Source organism: Pinus tabuliformis, chromosome 3_2 (assembly GCF_031772625.1).
Source record: "Pinus tabuliformis cultivar Carrire ecotype Pingquan chromosome 3_2, CPIR1, whole genome shotgun sequence".
Lineage (NCBI taxonomy): Eukaryota > Viridiplantae > Streptophyta > Pinopsida > Pinales > Pinaceae > Pinus > Pinus tabuliformis.
This window is the reverse complement of record NC_142302.1, coordinates 1280063238-1280082451: the sequence shown is the minus strand read 5'-3', so window position 1 is coordinate 1280082451 and position 19214 is coordinate 1280063238. Positions and strand designations below refer to the sequence as shown.

General features: G+C 38.5%; 1 protein-coding gene and 1 pseudogene across 2 annotated transcripts in view; both read right to left on the bottom strand.

Annotated features, from left to right (window-relative positions):
• LOC149185416 (V-type proton ATPase subunit a1-like) overlaps positions 1-19214 on the bottom strand; it is a 270968-nt gene that overhangs the window by 230190 nt on the left and 21564 nt on the right. The window contains exons 2-4 of one of the 2 annotated variants that reach the window (XM_089417936.1): positions 2106-2150; positions 1350-1469; positions 1130-1237 (exon numbers count right to left, since the gene is read on the bottom strand). In XM_089417936.1, the coding sequence (XP_089274062.1) occupies positions 1130-1237; positions 1350-1469; positions 2106-2150 (273 nt within the window). Of the gene's footprint in view, positions 1-1129; positions 1254-1349; positions 1470-2105; positions 2151-19214 lie in introns of those variants that run through there. The other variant, XM_089417938.1, reaches the window with a different exon arrangement.
• On the bottom strand, positions 15064-15984 carry LOC149185417 (phosphoglycerate kinase, cytosolic-like; annotated as a pseudogene).

Here is a 19214-nt window from a genome sequence, read left to right as displayed (position 1 = left end):
AGCTGTAGACATGCAATGTCATTTCTCCCTTCAGTGGTTCGGGAGGCCAATCGTTGACTTTTCTGTGGCAGTGGATCTTGAAAAGCATGGTATCGAAGAATCAGTAGTTCGTGGATTAAAATTGGAGCTTAGATTTGAAGCCAAAGTACAGAACCTTGATGACGATTCTCCTGTTGTATTAAGATTGCGGATCTGTGGCTGAAGGAACGTTCCAAGGTTACCTGTGACAACGTCAGGCTAAGTGGCTCAGTTCTTTGACTGCAGTCGGATCCTACATCAGCAGCAGCAAAGTTTTACTGAAGGTGAAGAAAGGTGTTTGCTTAATTGAGATTGTAGCACAATAGTAGAATAGGATCCAGGATGTTTTACGTATAGAATTTACTCAAGTTGTGGGCTCTGGCAGTCAATTTCAATCTCGAATCAGTGGTATTGTTGTGGATTCATTCCTTTGGAACTATGGTTGTAAGAACTGATTCACATGTTTATAAACACTGTATTATTGGTTTTGCATACAGTGAACGAAATATAGTTTGGTCAATCGTATTGTATTATTTTGTAAACAAGTTGAATTTCTGAATGACGTCCTGTTTTATGAATCATTGGGAAAGGGAGAAAGACAGGCTGACAACTGTGTTAAATTTACTACCAGATTAGGAAAGGAAGGAAACCCTAGGGCAAAAAAAATTACCCTAGCACATTACACAGGTGAAACCGAGAACAAAATAAATCTAGGTTTTTCTTTTCTGAAAGATACATCTTGTGTGAAAAAAATTTATATGCTAATATAGCGATATTTACATAAGAAAAGAGTAGAAGAGTATATACAATGAAAAATATATCTTCTTCCTTAGCAGTACTACAGCATAAATAAAATTAGAATGTTCCGGAGCATCTGGTTCTTTAGCATATTTAATAAGCAGAAATCCTTTAGACAACAATTGCATTCATACCTCTTCCCTCCTGTTACAAACTAAAGACTGAACTTAACTGACCTCGTTAGCAAAAACAACTAAAACTAATTTATTTGTACAACTACAGGAAGCAATTAATAAAATTCAATTCACTGATTCTAAATGAATTAACCATTTTCTCTTTTGAAAAGTCGCTGTGTTTTCAGATAAAACCATACCTTTTGCAGCACAAGCTTAAATTCTAATAGTTCATTGTAAGTACGCTGCAATTTTTCACTGTTTTCATTTATTTCTTGGAGTTCAGCTTCATATTCACCAAATTGAACCTGCAAGCATGAAAAACTACAATGCAAATAAATTCGACAACCCATCTTCAGAAATTCTCTCATGGGAAGACTATCAATACCATTGCTAGCAGCTTTGAAACAAAGCATACACCTCAAGCTCATCAAAATCGGTGGCTTGTTCACGAGGGGACCCAGTAGGACATAAGCCAGATTTATTTATTTGCTCCCTAAAGAAACGCAACTTCCGAGTCATCTCTGCACATCGTTTAACCTGCAATAAGACCAAACTAATGAAACTTTTAGTAGAAATGTTGTTAGATATCTTTATAAAAAAAGCAAGGTAAACCTATGGAGCAGAATTTTTACATTCAAACTATTTACTCGAGCATTCTTATCATTATTTAAGGCCACTATGATTACCCATTTTACCAGGCCATGCTAAATGCTATAGCTGCATGTGGTTCAATATTCAAACACCCTACTTATCATGATCATTAAATGCTCATTAATGATAACAAAATATGGAGAGTCATAAGATTTTAGGAGTAGCAAGGTTGGCATTCCTTAACTTGTTGACCAACATTGTTGTCGAACAAGAAACAAGATAAATCTGCTATGACTTTAATATGCATGGTTTTCACTCGAGTATATACTATAAAGATCACATCCAAACTAGACAAAAGGCTGAAGTCAGTTTACTGGTGATAGAAATTAAACTCAAAGGCTTTCATATCTTTGGCTTCACGAGTAAAATCATATCAAGAGGTTGAGCACTCCAAAGTAAACATATAAAAAATTGATTCAATTTTGAGACCAATCAAATGCTTCCTTCCCTAAAAGGAAAAAAAATTATAAGCAGATAGGCAAAACAAAGAAAAGAATGTGGATTAAGAGAAAACGAGCATACCTGATTAGCATAAGTACGTTGGAATGGACTCTTATCTGCATTTAACTGTCAAGGTAACAAGGAGGTTCTTTAAACTTTCATGTACAGATGTAAAATAAAGAGACAAAACAAGAAAGGCATAATGCAAGAGACTAAGAATGTTAGCACTATACAATACTCACTCTCAATCATTAAGAAAAGAAGCTAAGTCTCACTAATAAATAAATAAGACACAATATAAAAACACAAATCTTAAATAATTAGAAGATTTGATGACAAGAAACATGATCATACTTTTCTGCATCTAGAAGAAAATCATATAAACGTTATCTTGTTTCTGTACATAATTATAGGCTAGTTCATCACAATATCTCACTGTATCATACTTTTTTGTATCTATCTACAAGGAGTTTGACTCAAAAGCAATTATCTAATATGACTATGCCGGATGATATCGAGCCACAAGGAATATGTTCATTTTTCACTACAAATGCTATATTTGTTACTTCTCTGCATAACAGTTCATTTTAAGAGAAAGACAGCACTAAAAATAACAAAAGGCAGCTATATTACTCAGTAAACTGTAAGTCACTGTCAAATTGTTTATAAAACATCATTTGTATTATGCATTGAATGATGCTTGTATTATGTTGAATGGTGTTGTCATTGATGCCTGTTGACCTCTACTGGTCAACTACCCATGCAGTACACCCCCCTTTTCTTTGCAAAAAGGGGCAGCACCTGATCAGCGTTTCCGTACCATCCTGCAGTCATCAGCAGCTTGATCATTTTGATTGTAAACCCAGTCTGCATGTATGAATTGTAAATAATCTTAGCAGACATGAGTCGTGTATGTGTATTGCCTAGGTGGACCTAATTTTCTAGTGGTAATCTACGTCCCGGAAGGTTTTTTGTCTCACCGATCCATGGATCGGCAGAGTTTTCCTTCAAACCTGACCCCAAAGTCGGGATGGATTTTGTCATTAGAACTTTAGGAGAATCCTAGTGTGTTGATCTGCTAGATTATAGTTGTGTCGCAGAACTGGGTGTTTTGTGAGGGTCTGTATTAAGTGGGTTTGTCCCCTTGAGATGTAAATTGTAAAAAGTCATCATGAAATGTGTCTTGACGGTTGAAAATGTTTTAAATCCCCTCGTGAGTCCTAAGTCCTAGGTCCTAGGTGATGTTTCCAAAAGCTTAGTTCGATGATCCATTTAAAAAATGAAATAAAATAATAAAATAAATAAAAATTAAGAAATTTAAAAATTTTAAAAAGTGAAATAAAATAATAAATAATAAAAAATTAAAAAAGTGAAATAAAATAAAAAATGATAAAAAAATTAAAAATTTAAAAAATTTAAAAAAGTGAAATAAAATAATAAAAAATTAAAAATTAAAAAATTTAAGTGAATAAATCGACGGATGAGATCAAGAGATGTCTTGATCCTCATCAACGGTCGAGATCATTTCTACATGGATCATTCGAATTAGCCGTTGGGATCATTTCCTTTATATAGGGTCTTAGGTGGTCATTTCAGACAATCGGATCTGGAGTCTAAGACTGAAGAAGCTCTCTTGTAAATCTGTTTCTGGTTAATAAAAGAAGACTTTGGGGTCCATATCTTGCTGGTGTTACTCTCTTAAAATGCTGTGAGATTGTTTCATTTTCTGCATATGTTATTTTCAGCCGTTAATAATAGCTTTTTGTAGAGTATTGTGAGCACAGGTATCTTGTTCACTTGCTGGGGTTTGGGTGCTGTTAGGATTTCTGAAGTAATGGCAGGTATCTCCATTACTTCCTGAGATCTAGCAGCATTTTTGCCCTCTTTATTGACAGTTGTTTTGAGCTGTGCAGAAAACATCATTGAAGGAAATTTTGTGGGCGTTCGGGGAAGTTCTCGGCTGAACCAGCCAACTCCCGCAAGCATTTTTTGCTGAGCCCAGTTGGATTTGATCCTGGGTCTATCATTCGGTTTATTTTTTCTAAGTTTGCATGAGAGATTTTCTGAAGTTCTTCACAGTGACGATCTGGAATTTCTGTTCTTTAAAATGTTTTCCGTGCTTACTGCTGAATCTCGCTGTTAAGGGGCCACATTTGTAAATTAATCAGCTGTCTTAGGGTTTAAATTTTTCTGATCTAGGGTTTTAAATGTTTGTTTTATTCAGTTTTCACTAGGGTTTTGGTTTTCTTTTCTTGTATTTGCAGGAACAGGGTTTCTTTTCAGGGTTTTTTTGAGCTTGTGCGTGATCCTTCTTGCTGTTGAAAACCCTTGGATCTTCATCTTTACGCCGTCAAAGTCCTGGTGTAAAGCATAAAGACGCTGCAATCAACCTGAAGCCGTGCCAGGATAAGCTCATAATCATTCAGGTTATCGTTCCATTCGTAAATATTTCAGGAGTTAAACGTTAAAGCCATCGTTGGGTGCATTGTGCGCGGAGATATCCAAATCGTAAATGAAAATGTCTGCTGCGTGATTGGTCTGGTAAGGATTGGCTGTGTTTATTGTCTATTTACAAACGCTCAGCCGCTTTCTCCTCCATTTGCTGTCAGTGCCCTGCTCAATCCACCGTCCAAGAGCTGGAAAACGCACGTGTTATCAGTTATCTGGCAAGATCATGAAGGCTGCATACTTGTAAATGGTGGCGTGAATTTTTTCCAGTGTCGAAGCACTCAGGGTTGCATTCGTTCACTCTTTATCTGCGTATATCATCATTTCTTTGTCTGCGGCATTAGTCAGCTCATCAGTCTCAGCGCAGAGTTTTGAGGTCAGTTCTCCTGGTGCAAACGTGATCAGTCGAGACCCTGCAAAACAGCAAAAGAAAATGTTCTGAGCATAGGCGTTTTGATTGTTGTGTCAGCGTGCGTGTTATCAGGCGGCAGATCCGTTTCCAAAACGAAATCATTCGATTCGCTGCGAAATTTCTCAGCTTTGATCTCAGTCAAAACCGTTCCAAGCACAATGCTCAGGTCAATCTCCATCTCCGCGTGAGTTTATTCTTCAAGCGCCAGGTGAAGCCGTGCTCGAATTTTGCTGTTGGCGTCGTTCCTTGCAGCGTTTCCTTTTTTAAATTTTTATTTTTTTTGTATATACAGCGTAACTGTAGTTTAGGGCTCCGATTCATATTTGCGTTTTCGTTTTTGTTTAGATTTTGGTTTAGCGTAGGTTTTAAGTTTTAGATTTATCTAGAGTTTAGAGTTACGTGTAGATTTAGTTTTTCATAGATTTTAATTTTATTTTTTTTAGATTATAGAATTAGAATTAGATTTAATTCTGTTTCTTTTAAAAAAAACATATATAAAAAAAAAGTGTGATGTTTTGATTGTTTTAGCCTTAGTTTTATTTTATTTTATTTTAACCCTTTTTTTAATTTTTCATTTTCATAATATATAAAAAATAAAAAATAAATTTATTTTTTTAGGGTTTTAGCTTAGATTTAGAATTTTTGTTTTAGTATAAAAGAAAAAATTTCGAAAAAAGTATAAAAAATAAAATATTTTGGTGGAAAATTATTTTTGCCGGATTTCAGTTGCTTTCACGTTATATCTTTTATGCTGAGATCTAAAATTTTCAAGTTGAGATACGAAATGTGATATCTGGTTAATGGTTCATGACTCGTGGTGGTTTAAAGCATTCATCTCTCTAAATTTTCAGTTGCTGGATATCGTTCTGGTCATCGTGATTTAGCTGATACCTTTTGATGACAAATGATTGCTGTTCACGGTTTATTTCTCTATATCATCTAACAAGTGATCATCTTAACCATAATCCCTTAAGGCACTGGTCTGCTAAATTAATTAAATCCTTTTAGTGCTTATCTTAATCGTATCTCGTGTCTCCCAACCAACTGGTCGACAGTTGGCCTCATCATCTCACAGGGACTACCCCCCTTAGCCGCGGGAGACAGGCTTAAACGGAGGGATCGGGGATCAGAGTGACAGCCCCCGGTCTGAGCGTTGTCGTGTCAATCCGCGCGACAACAATGCCAACATTGGTCTTTGAACACTCTTAATATTTGTCTATGGATTGCATTGATTGTGTAATATCCCGGTTTATAGTTTTTCCTAATTTTCTCGGGAAATTGCTTAAAAAATTCTACAGTAAATTTCTCCAAGCAATTGCAAAACAAGAACCATGAAATTGCAATAACAAATCGGGCCTCCAAAATAGAACTAGAAATAAATAAGTTGCACCTGTGAATTACTGCCCATAAATTCTACTATTGTTGTTGCTGGAGGTGAACTGTGATTTATGCCCTCAAATCTGCTCCAAAATTTCTGCAAAATTAATTGGAGGCTTCTCTCACCAAAATCTACCAAACCCAGAAAAATCTTGGGCTAATTCCAGCTGACCCTGAAAAGCCCCAAAAAGTGTGAATTACCCAGAAAATATTGTTGTTGTTGTTGCTGTAGTTGGAGAAGAATTGGAATTTCTGCCCTCGAAACTACTCAGAAAATTATGAAAATTTAACCCGGAGCTCCTCACACCAAACCCATAAAATATAGAAAATGGTTTGGCTTAACTCCAAGTCAAAATCAAACCCACAATGTGATGCAAACTGCCCAGCTAACCAGCAATATGCCCTACAATAAGAATGCACAATTCTGGCCTGAATACTACCCAGAAAATTCTATAAAATTAGCTATAGGCTCCTCACACCCAAACCAACAAAACCCAGAAATCGTTTGGGCTAATTCCAGCTGACCTGGAATGCCCAAAATAGAGTGAATTTCCAGCTACAGTTTTGCGCCCAACCAGAGAGAAACTGCTAAGAAATGATAAAATTCTCAGACAAATGAGAGATTGTGCAGAAATATTCTTCGGCAAATAGCTATCACTCCCAATTAAAACTCCTAGCAAATACCAGCACCAAACACCAACAAAAACTATGTTCTCCAACCCCTCCGCAGGGTCTATAAGAGAAAATTCGGCCCAACCAAAAGATACAAGAACAACTCTGAAAAATGGTGCCAAACTCCTCCTCTAACCAGTAGAAAATCTCCTGCAAATACCCAAAACCTGTAATAGAAAGATGTTGCTCCAAATAACCTCCGGGGTTTGTCTTCTGCGCCCAGAAATAGCAAATTTCTGTGTGAATTTGAAGCCAAGATTTTATGGACCTTACAAAGTTCTCCGAAGGGTTGGCGAAGTGTCCTATGAGTTAAAACTACCAAGAGAAAGCAGAATTCATAACATCTTCCATGTATCATGTCTCAAGAAAGTTGCAGGGCAGCAGGTCACTACTTCTATCAAACTGCACCCTTTGGATGGAGAAGGGCAATTGGAGCTAGTCCCAGAATCAATCATGGCATTACGAGAAAAGAAATTGCAAGGCAGAGTAATTTCAGAGTATCTTATTAGATGGAAAAATCTACTAGAAGAAGATGCCACATGGGAAGCAGAATGAGTTTAATAGCATCTGAATTTGCAATTGCTTAACAGCAAGCAATTTTAGGAAGGGGGGACTATAATTTCATCTCCCAATTGATTGGCTAATGAAAGGACGAAATAGCCTATCCAACCCTGTAGGCTATAGTCTTGATAAAGGGGTAAAACCTATTTTTTCCAATGTTGGAGAACATTGTATCAATGTTAGGTCAACTGGAGCAAAATAACCCAAAATTGGGGGTTGCATCCACAACCCCTCACATTTGAAAGCCCATGAAGAAATCTATAAATAGAGGAGAATGTACAAAATGCACGAAATTATGATCTTCTAATATGAGCAATCTGAAATAAAAAAATTTCACAAATAAACCCAGAATTTCTCTAATAAACTTTGCAGCAGAATACGACCAGAAATAACCACAATTCAAGACAGAATTTCTGGAGAACCCAGCTAGGAAAACCCTCTGCTTGTTGAGAATATTATTGATAGAACCTGAGAAATGATCTCTTACAATACGATCTTCTAATATGAGCAATCTGAAATAAAAAAATTTCACAAATAAACCCAGAATTTCTCTAATAAACTTTGCAGCAGAATACGACCAGAAATAACCACAATTCAAGACAGAATTTCTGGAGAACCCAACTAGGAAAACCCTCTGCTTGTTGAGAATATTATTGATAGAACCTGAGAAATGATCTCTTACAATACAACTATACACCCTTCCCCCTGCCTTGCCTAGGCTTGAAAAACACACTTGGTGTAGCCTAGTCTACTCCCTAAATCCCTGTGCAATAGGTGCTCCTATTAAATAGGAGATTCCTCCTAATTCTATGTGCACTGCCCAAGGGGAACTCTTCCTCATAATAATTATGTGCACTGCCCAAGGGAACTCTTCCTCATAATAACTATGTGCACAAGTTTCTCTTGCACACTCTTCCTCACAAGCTCACACACAACCTTGTGTTTACTCCTATTGCTTTGTCTCACCAACCCATGCTCACAATGAGTAACAATGTGCCTTTGCTCCTCCTTTTAAAGCAAATTCAAATGGCTAAGTTTAGCAAATTTCTAATTAAGGAATGATTTTGTGATTGATTGAGTTAGCATGAGTTAACTACTCATGCAACTCGCCCTATCTTTTGAGACTCAACCACAAGTTCATTTCCTCAATTAACTCGCACTAGAAGACTGATAGCTTGGCCTTCCACTTTGACACATCAATTAACTGATTCATGAACACTTCCTAAAACCCTAAATCTTAGGAACACATCCTACTTTTTAGGAGTTAGCTCCTAACTCATAGGAACTCGTGCATGCTCAAGGAGAAACTCATTGTGATTCCTTTGATTAAGGCAAAAATCAAGGAACCCTTTCTCGTTATTATTTTCAACACTCCCTCTTAGCGAGGAAGGTGTTTCTAGAAGAAACTCGTCCACATGGATCTGTCTCCAACATTACGATGTTCTTCGCTATTACAGTTTCTCCCTCTGAACTAGAAAGCTTCTATGCTCTCTTCTACAAAACCTAGTTTGAAGACATGTTCTTTCCCACAATACTTTGCAAGCCCACCACTTTAGCCATAAGTGCCATGTACCCTGCGTACCTTTGTGGCTACTTCTTGATGCTGGGAGACTCAATTCTCTTATGATCTCCCTTAACCAAATCCTCTGCCCACTTGCCTCGAACTCTCCCTATACTGAAAGTCTTTGACTGAGTGGCTGCCTCCACTTGCCCTGGGTTATGGTCCTCACCATCATCATCCTGCTAGTCAACCCAACTGCAAATTATCTTAGACTGAAACTGAGATATTGGTTGAATCTCCATCTTGAGAGCTCTATCCTACTCTCGCTCAACCACCACTTCTCTACTCTATGCATTCCCTGCCTTGCTGCTCAAGGTTGCACCTGTCTCTACATGCAAATTATAGAGATTCTTCACCCTCACACCTATATGCTTCTCACATCCAGAAGCTAAGTGCTAGAGGTACACCTTACCTCTACTAATATGATATCATAGCCCTTGTCCTCAAGGGTAGCTACTGAAACAAGATTTTGCCTCAATCCTGGAACATAGAGAACATCTTTGAGATGAAGAGGATTACTTGACTCCCTCTGAAAGCTGACAGTACCAACTCCTCTAGCTACACACAAGCCATCATCTCCTAGCTCGATCTGAAACTACATGTCCTTCTCCTTCAAGTGGCTTAAACTCTTCTTGTTCCCGGCCATGTGGAAGGATGCTCCTGAATCAATATACCATATACTGCGATCTGTTGAGCTTGCTATGCAAGCAATTAATGAGAAATCTTTCACGAACTAGATAGAAAGTGCATCTACCTTCGTTGATGCAGCAACATGATCCTTACTAGAATCCTTCTGATTAGGACACTTAGAAGCATAGTGCCCAAACTCATGGCAATGAAAGCATTTGATCTTACTTATATCCTTCTTCTTGCCCTTCTCATTGGACTCGACCTCTACTTGGCCCTTCTTGCCCTTAGCCTTGCTACTCTTGCCTACCAGGGCACAGTTCTCCTCGTCAACTGTCATAACTAATCTCCTTTTTATGGTTCCTCTTTCGATCTCTTCCTATATGCAGTCAGTCCAAAACCTTTGCCAATTTGGGAAGTTCTCTCTACCACTAACAGCGTCCTGGAACCCTTTCCACGACTTGTGGAGTCCAAGTAAGGCAAAAATCACAAGATCATGATCAAATACAACCACGCCCACCCCACCTAGTTCATCTCATAGCTGAGTGAACCTTGACAAATATGAGATGATGGACTCATCCTTGCCCATCTGAATAATCCTCAACTTCTCCTTAAGAACAAGCTTCTTGGTATCACTAGTACTCTGATACAAACTGAGGATTGTATCGTACATCTCAAGCGTTGTCTTCTTCTCATGGATATGATGCATTATACAAACTTTGACCCCTTATGGAATGATCCTCCTTGCCTTGATATCATTCATACTATGTTGGGCCAATTGTTGGGGGTCTTGAGGTGGTGTTATCACTTGCTTGATGTATTCTCCCACCCCATTATCTTCCATCACTATAGACATCCTTCCTTTCCATGGAACAAAGTTCGATGCTCCCTCCTAGGGCTTAGAGTACCTCCCAAGCTACAAATATCAACACTCCTTCTTAGCGAGGGAGGTACTTCCAAGATTAGGAAGTAACTCGTCATCACTGTCACTGTTGGCGACACCAGCCAACTCCTGACACCCATAACTCTAGCAAACCCTGAAGCATGAACTGCGCCCTTCTCGGAAGTGTCACTTTCACTGGAAGCCTCCTGCTCCTTCTTCTTCTCCTGAAATGCTTTCAAGCCATTCCAATATTCCTTCTTGCCAGTTGTATAAGTACTCTTACTCCCCACTAACCACTCGCTCTTCTTGGGATGCACATTCTCCCTCTGAACCTGCAAACCCCCTCTAGAACTCATCTCCCTCTAAACCTCTGAAACCTGAACCTTCTCTTCCTTCTTCGTCTTATGATCTATAGGCTTGCTTGTCAGCCTATATAGACCATGCTCTCTAACTCCAATCACGACATCACGTTACATCTGAGTCTTGGTACAAAAAATACATCTTGAACTCGCATCCCCTGACCTGACTCCATTCTGAATGGCACGACAACTGATTCCCTTCTCTTTCTGACTCTTGTAGCCCAACACCATGTGCAAGTTCGAGTCTCACTTAGCTAGAGTCTCAAATACATCCTGTGACCCTGTCATATGCTTCGACGCTTCACTGTCCACATACCATGCAGCCTCATCGATGCTACCATGTGATAAATGAGAGATCAATGCAAAGTCCTCACTATCCAATCTCCTAGAGAGGTCATCTACCTCAGTAGAAGTAGTGACACCTGCAACTGCCTTCCCCTTCTTCTCGTCATCTTCGTGCTTCTTCTCAAGACACTTCATTAAGTAATGACAAAACTCACCACAGTTGAAACACTTGATCTTACTCAAGTCCTTTTGCTTGCCCTTTATTCTCGTTGCAAGCGCCACATCATCATCTAAAGCCTTCTTCTTCGAATGAAGATACTTGTCTCGCAACTCTTCCTGAATGAAGTCATCGCGCAACATGTTCCAGTTTGCCAGCTTGTCCCTGGCAACGATCCCCTTAATGAACGGTTTCCACTCTAGAGAAAACCTCTTCAAGGCAATCCTCACCATCTCAAAATTTGAAACAGTCTCACCGATGGCGGCAATTGAACCTGAGACAACCTCGTCAGATACAAAATCACCCTTTCACCCTGCATCATCTTGGTGGCCTTCAACTTACCCTGTAATGTAGTGACATAGGTTAATTTTTCCCTAGGGTTTCATAAGACACTAGAGTTTGCAAAGCCAAAATTTACTTTCAAACATCCGTTAATTCAATATAAATAACATCTAATTTCACAATTTAATTGAACCAAACTAGTGAGGCAAAATCTCCAACCAAAAAATATAATTAACCCACAGTGCAGTGTAGCAATTTCGTAAAAGTTCATGTAATAATAACATGATATATTCATCAACCAATCATTGACCAATGCCAACGTTCACAATATAACCAATCGAGATCCAACAAGTATGAGTACAGAACTGTGTATAGACTTTAAGCATCTAATTTTCCCTGGTCCAACCCTTACCCACAGACATACGAAACCCTTATAGAAATATCGTCGGTTTCGATGGCAAACAATTCCTGCACAAACATACAATGGATGCGTCCCTGTGCTTAATTCTGCAAACTTAACGGTTTACGGCCCTCAATTCTACGCGAGATTGTTCTGAATGTAATTATGATCCTAGCACCAGCATGTAGAGCAAACCAGTGTAGCTCGACTCTTAAAAGACTCGCGCATACCCATGAGTCTTGACAGGTTCTATAGCAAGACGGGTCACTTGTATAGGACTCGCAGTCTCTACCCCTACTCGTCCAAACCCGCATAGAGCCTGTCTACTCGTATTGAACCCATGAAGACCCGCATGTGAATCGCTTAAGACCTGTGGACCAACTCAAATGTGGACATATGAATCCCGAGTCTTATATGGGTCGCCAAGTCAATAGCCAGACGAGTCTTATACGAGTACGAGTCGTGCAACATTGGAGCAAACAACAAACTTCGACGAGTTTGACACTCTCAATTCTACGCACAAACTTCCAGGATGTTACTAGGATGCACCAACAAACAGAGGCTACGATCCAGTTCTCAATTTTGTATATTTGATTGGTTTGACGGCACAATGCCACGCACAACTTCCCAAAAACATTATTATGGGTCCTGACGCTTCCACATCCAACTTTGTATGGGCCTTTTGGTATCTTCGCACTGCGACATATCACTCGTGCTTTTGTCAACAGCTCTTGATACTCTCGATTTAGGAATCTCGTTCTGGTTTAGAAAGCTGATCTTTCACCAAAGCAGATGGGGTAATATTAAACTTTCTTGATACCCCACAACTGGATTAGCCTCAACTCGCGAAAGATTTCAATATATCTTAGGAACTCGACTGTCAACTACAGAAACATGATAACCACAGATACCCCTTGATTTGGCTGTTAAGAAATTTGTTATCCCAGATGTCTTCGCTCCTGCTTCAGGTCAAGAATTTGATTTCTTCAGAAAGATATTTTTTGTCGTGCTAAAAATAGAAAAGACAAAAATAAAAATTGAGTCAACTAGGCTGGAATCTTTCACTACTGAAATTGACAAAGGGGAAAGGGTCTTAAAACTAGTGTTATCAAAATTGGACCAGAATAGGTGGAACCAGCCAGTTCGATCATTTTTGGCCCAAAACTGGTCTGTAATTTTGTAACGGAACCCGCTGGTTTGGTGTTGATTCTTTCACCGAACCAACCAGTTCAGGATCGGTTCTATGCAATTTGTACCTATGCTGGCCAGCGTAAAATAATTGTTTTTTTTATTTTTTTATTTTTTCAGGTGGTTGGCCCACTTCTAATTCGCCCCTAGGCTAACCTAATATTCAAGCCTATGGCCCTCAGCCTAATAATCAAGCCTATGGCCCTAGTATTGCTATGCAATTCATGGTAATGTTAAATTCTTAAAGTAAAAAAATGATCCTTTTACTTAAATTTTTAACATTACCATGAAATGACTCGGGATATTTGAGAGTGGTTCCAACCTCATTGGATTTCATATGGAGAAAGTAGAATTTTAGATTTCACTCAAAATCCAATAGAGTTAACAGTTTTTCAGAATTTCAGAATTGGGGGAATTGCAACGTTTCCATTGGATTTTGTCATGTACAAGGGTATGGAACTAGTATTTAATAAAGAACACCGAGCCTTTTATGTAATTTGATGTTAGTGGCATTGGTTGTCGAACTCATCTATCATGACTCTACTAAAAATGTACCCATCACTCAAACAAAATCTTGACATGACATGCTACGTTTTTTTTCTATCTTATTTTAATACCTAAATGGTTATATTTTTTACGAAGACCCCAATATAGGAAATGATTTTGATGATATGTACGTGTTTGTTTATTTGGCCATCTAGAGCCTATTTGTTGATGTATTTTTGGTTCAGAGATGGATTGCACTCGATGCTATTTTGGTTATGTGCACCCTTACATGCTATGTAAATGAGAACTTTTGCATATTTGTGTGTATATATATATATATATATATATATGTTTTTCTTTAAAATATGAATATTTTATATGTTTTTGTTAAACCGGTTTTTTTCCAATTTTTTACCGATTCCGGTCCGGTTCCCAATCCACAAAGTTTTTCGGTTCGATCATCAGTTATGTAGTATACCTAGGGGGATAATATGGGGTACAGAGGGAGGTACCCAAGGGAAAATATAATAATGGGATGGGCAATAGTTAATAAATAAAGCGGTTAACCCGCATCATGTAAGGGACCACAAGTAGTTAGCAATAATGTGATAAGCCCATGGTATTAGATGTATGGTATTGAGATAACCATGGTAATGACCCATGGTATTGTATGTATGAATCCTATATGGAGGCTAGAGACTCCCCATTGAGAGATGTCAAGGATCATTGTATTGGCAAGCATATGGCTTGTGGAGTGTTCTCCTTCCTTAAGAAGTAGTTGTATGGTGTTACCCTACCTCAAGGGTTTGATCAATAAAGAAGCATTTCTACATTTTGTGTTTGTAATTTTCTTGTGATTATTTGTAGTTATTGGGTATATTGGTATCATTTCATATATTGCAGGTCAAATCTATTACAGGTTCGGTTCTGATAACATTGCTTAAAACCCTTAGAGCTTCAGGCTCAAGAAAACAAATAAAATGATCCAATTCCATGATGATTAAAATGAATTCGTCCCTCGCATATTTATAGATTTTTTAGAGGGGTCTCTCCTCCATAAATGATTGAGTAAATTTCACTTCAAACCCCAATTTTGGGTTTCTTCGCCCAGCTGCCCCAAAACTTGCCCAAAATTGGAAATTTTGGGGATTTTCACCTTTATTGAGGATTGTAGCCTACGGGGATCGATAGGCTATTTTGTCTGTTAGGCAATTAATTTCCCTGGAACATTACAATCCCCCCTTCCCGACATTGCTTGTCCTCGAGCAATGGCAAGTTCCATCAATGCCTCTTTTTTCTCCCTTCTTCAATAATTTTCAAAATAGTTCCACCTCCTGTAAACAAATAATATTTGATATTGTTCAATGCAGCTTCATATAGGGCTGGATGAAGGATTCTAAAAATCTGAAGGGTAATACCACCTCCAAAGCATTTTTGAACAGAACGATTCTTATCAATGACCTCACCCATTTTGCTTGTACAATGCCCGAAATGTGGTATGAGTCCCACCATAGCATTAACAACTACTGACTTAGCTGAGTTCATTGCTTGTTTAATCTCATCTTTCTCAAATGAGATAGGGTCAACATCAACAAAGTCCTTGACATCGCTATAAACTTCCCTTCAAATCTACCATCCAGAATATTAGTTTCAGCCAGAACATGCAATTCGAGGATTTTTTTCTGTACCTTATTCTGTTCTACCAGCTCCTTTGCAAGTTCAATATCTGATACCTCAGCATCAACAATTCCAACTCCATATTTATCACATAGATATGTATCGCAAATGAGACTTCCCAGAACCAAATTACCACCTTTCTTGTATTTCTGTTCTAATGGACCAGTCTTAATATCATACTCTGCACTAGCAACAATTGCAGCAAAGGGCTTGTTGGGATTCAAGACAGATTGCACATGATAAAGTTTGCCCTGCATGCATTGTCCCGCATATGAGGGAAGGTTTTTCACAGTATGGTATGTGGAACCATGAAGCTGCCATGAGTCAAATGCGTCATTAACACATACACCAGCTGGGGGCAGAGAGCTGAATGACAATTCTGTTAGGCTTCTCTCCTTTGTTTTCCTGTATTGTAGTAACCACTGGTTTCTTAGATGAAGGGAATCCCATTTGGCTGGATGAGCATGCAGGAACAAGATCTTGCCCTTGCTGACAGCTCGACTTTGATTCAATCACATTTGTCATTGTGAGATAATCTGCACTAAAATGGTCTTGTGTTACAGAAATAGAGGATGACGAAACCACTTCCTGTGAGATGTTTCCTTCAACAATATGATCTCGCTTTCCTTTTGCATAGGTGAACCAGTTGGAGAGAGCTCTATTGGGCTAGACTTGACCAACTTCATGGATTCTGTATAAGTTATCATCGGCATTTCTTTCAGATGAGGATCTGTACATACATCTACAGCTTTAACGTTAGCATTTGTAGATATCCTAGAAGAAATATCAGTATCATGGTCTTGCTCTGACGTAAATTTCACCTCATCAATCACAACTATGGAATTTCCAATTCCACCAGAGTCCACCTTCTTGACAACCATGCAAGGTATTTCTTCAGAGCATGCAGAAATTGTATCTACTGAGTTCTCAGCCAATTTCATAAGATTATCTATTGGATTGTATACCTTTTCTTGTGTACTCTGACCACCTATAACAAAGTTCCTTTTCTCACATTTAATATTGCATAAATCATCATTGACATACATTTCTGATATGTTTTCTTTGTGCTCACTGGAAATAACATGTATATACAAATTAGAGTCTGGTACGAAATAAGGTGAGCTGTAAGCACTTTCACCTTGCAGTTGATTTGATTGAATTTCAGTTTGATTTCTCTGGGCTGTTATACTTGTCGAAATATTAGAAAACATGTCTGTGTTATTTTTTTCCAGTCCCTTGGTAGCACAAGGAGTGTTTAAGTCTGTCTCATTTCCAACATTTTTTTTTCTCAAAGGCAGTTTCTCACCAAGGTCAATAATCTCCTTCATATCAATATCATCACAATAATCCTGTGCATTCATGTCAGTAACTTGGGTTATGTCCTTTGATCCTAAAACATTCAAATAAACTCCCACAGTTTATTCACAAGGCAGAGGACCAGCCTGTGATAATTTCTGGGGTTCCTGGGAAGAATGGCATTCCACATGATTCTCCTCTGACTGCTCTCCACTTGAAATAAGATTGCCTTTACAATATGAAGGTGAGGAATCTGTGCGCTTTACAACCTTTTCACTTCCACCAATAACATTTTCCCCATCTCCTTCTTCTGTTTCATGGTCACAAACTGAACTGTTACTGGCCAAGTCTCCAATATTTGACTTAAAAGCCCTTGGTCTCTTTAAATGATCATGTCTTCTTCTGCTGACACTCACTAGAGTTTCTTCGATTTCAATCGAATCTTTTTTAGTTCAATTTCTTGTATTTCCTTTATCACACATGTCCTTCCCTGTTATCTTGGCAGTTGACAGTATGAAAGATGTGTTATCGCCACAATCAATAATAGAGTCTAAAGTGTGATTATCACACTCCAAAGCAACATTTGTTTCTGTAGCACCCATCTGCCCAGTTGATCTACCTACCAAGACTGTTTCCATTGTTGTCTACCTTTTGAATATGCATGCCTAGCGGTACCTCATTTTCATCTTGAGATTTGGTGTCTGATTTCTTCACTCTCTTTCCATTCCTTCAAAGCATCACCATTACTGCACAAAGGATTTGCGTTCATTCTTTCTAATGATTGCAATTCTTCTTTACCAGATGAAGACGACAACTTAGGATCCATGCTATCATAACGGACTATTGGTGGCTCAGAAATACTTTCACCAAGTGCACCTTTCATAAAGTCACACCCCTCTTTATGACCATCTCCAAGGATAATACCATTAGATTCAATTGAGTGGTGATCTCTTCCCCATGGACCTTTATCAAGAGATTCCTCTTGTTGTAGCTCTCCCCCAGACTCTTGGTTGCCAGCATCCCTATCAAAAACTTTCAAAACTGAATGTTCCTTGTCCTTTTTGACAGAATCCTTAGTAGTTTTATCATCCCGATTAGAGACCAAGTTCAGAAATTCGACACCCAGAATTTCTTGATGTTTTTCTCCATTCAGTGGGCCATCCTCTGATCCAACAGAAAAGTCACTGCCAACTGTACCACCTTCACTGTCAAGATACTTTCCTTCCTCACAATTAAGGGGTGCATTAGTTGTGGCTGCTAAAGTTGGCATTACATGATTGGATAATCCATCACTATCTTCATTTCTTTCAAATAATTCTGATTGATTGCTTACCTTCTCTTTAGGGGGATACAACCATGTCCATGCTTTTGTCTTTGCTTCAACTTTTCTTATACCCTGTTTTTCAAGCTTGAGCTTATGATCAGTATCACTTGAATTGTATCACTTGACTTGTTTTTCTTGCCACTATTCCAGAAATCGTCCCAACTTTTCTTTCTTATATGCCGGGGTATTTTGTTATATTCTTCCAGCCTTTTGTTCCATCCTTGCATCCTGTTAATATCTTTGGCTTGCTGCTCTTCCATTTTCCAAAAAATCTCTGCTTGTTGTTCGTCCAACTTTCTCCAAGATTTTGCATACCTGTGCCAAAAGTCTGCTTCTGGTGGTTTCATTTTTAAATATCATCCAGGCTGGCAAGATCTCTGCTCTGGTACCACTGTAGTGAACTAGGTTCATTTTGTCCTAGGGTTTCATAAGGCACTAGTGTTTGCAGAGCCAAAATTTGCTTTCAAACATTTGTTAATTCAATATAAATAGTGTCTAATTTCTCAATTTAATTGAACCAAAATAGTGTAGCAGAATCTCATACCAACAAATGTAATTAACCACAGTGCAGTGTAGCAATTTCACACAAGTTCATGTAATAATAACATGATATATTCATCAACCAATCACTGTCCAATGCCAACGTTCACAGTATAACCAATCGAGATCCAACAAGTATGAGTAGAGAACTGTGTACAAACTTTAAGCATCTAATTTTCCCTTGGTCCAACCCTTACCCACAGACATACGAAACCCTTACAGAAATATCGTCGGTTTGTGGCAAATGATTCCCGCACAAGCATACAACAGATGTGTCCCCGTGCTTAATTCTGCAGACTTAAAGGTTGACGGCCCTCAATTCCACGCACGATCGTTCCGAATGTAATTACAATCCTCACACGGGCATGTAGAGGAAACAACAGACTTCGACGGTTTTGACAATCTCAACTCTATGCACGAACTTCTAGGATGTTACTACGATGCACCGGCAAACAAAGGCTACTATCTGGTTCTCAATTTTGCATATTCGATTGGTTTGATAGCGCAATGCGATGCACAACTTCCCAAACATTATTATGGGTCCCGATGCTTCCACATCCAACTTCGTATGGGCCTTGCACCTCTTCAGGTATCT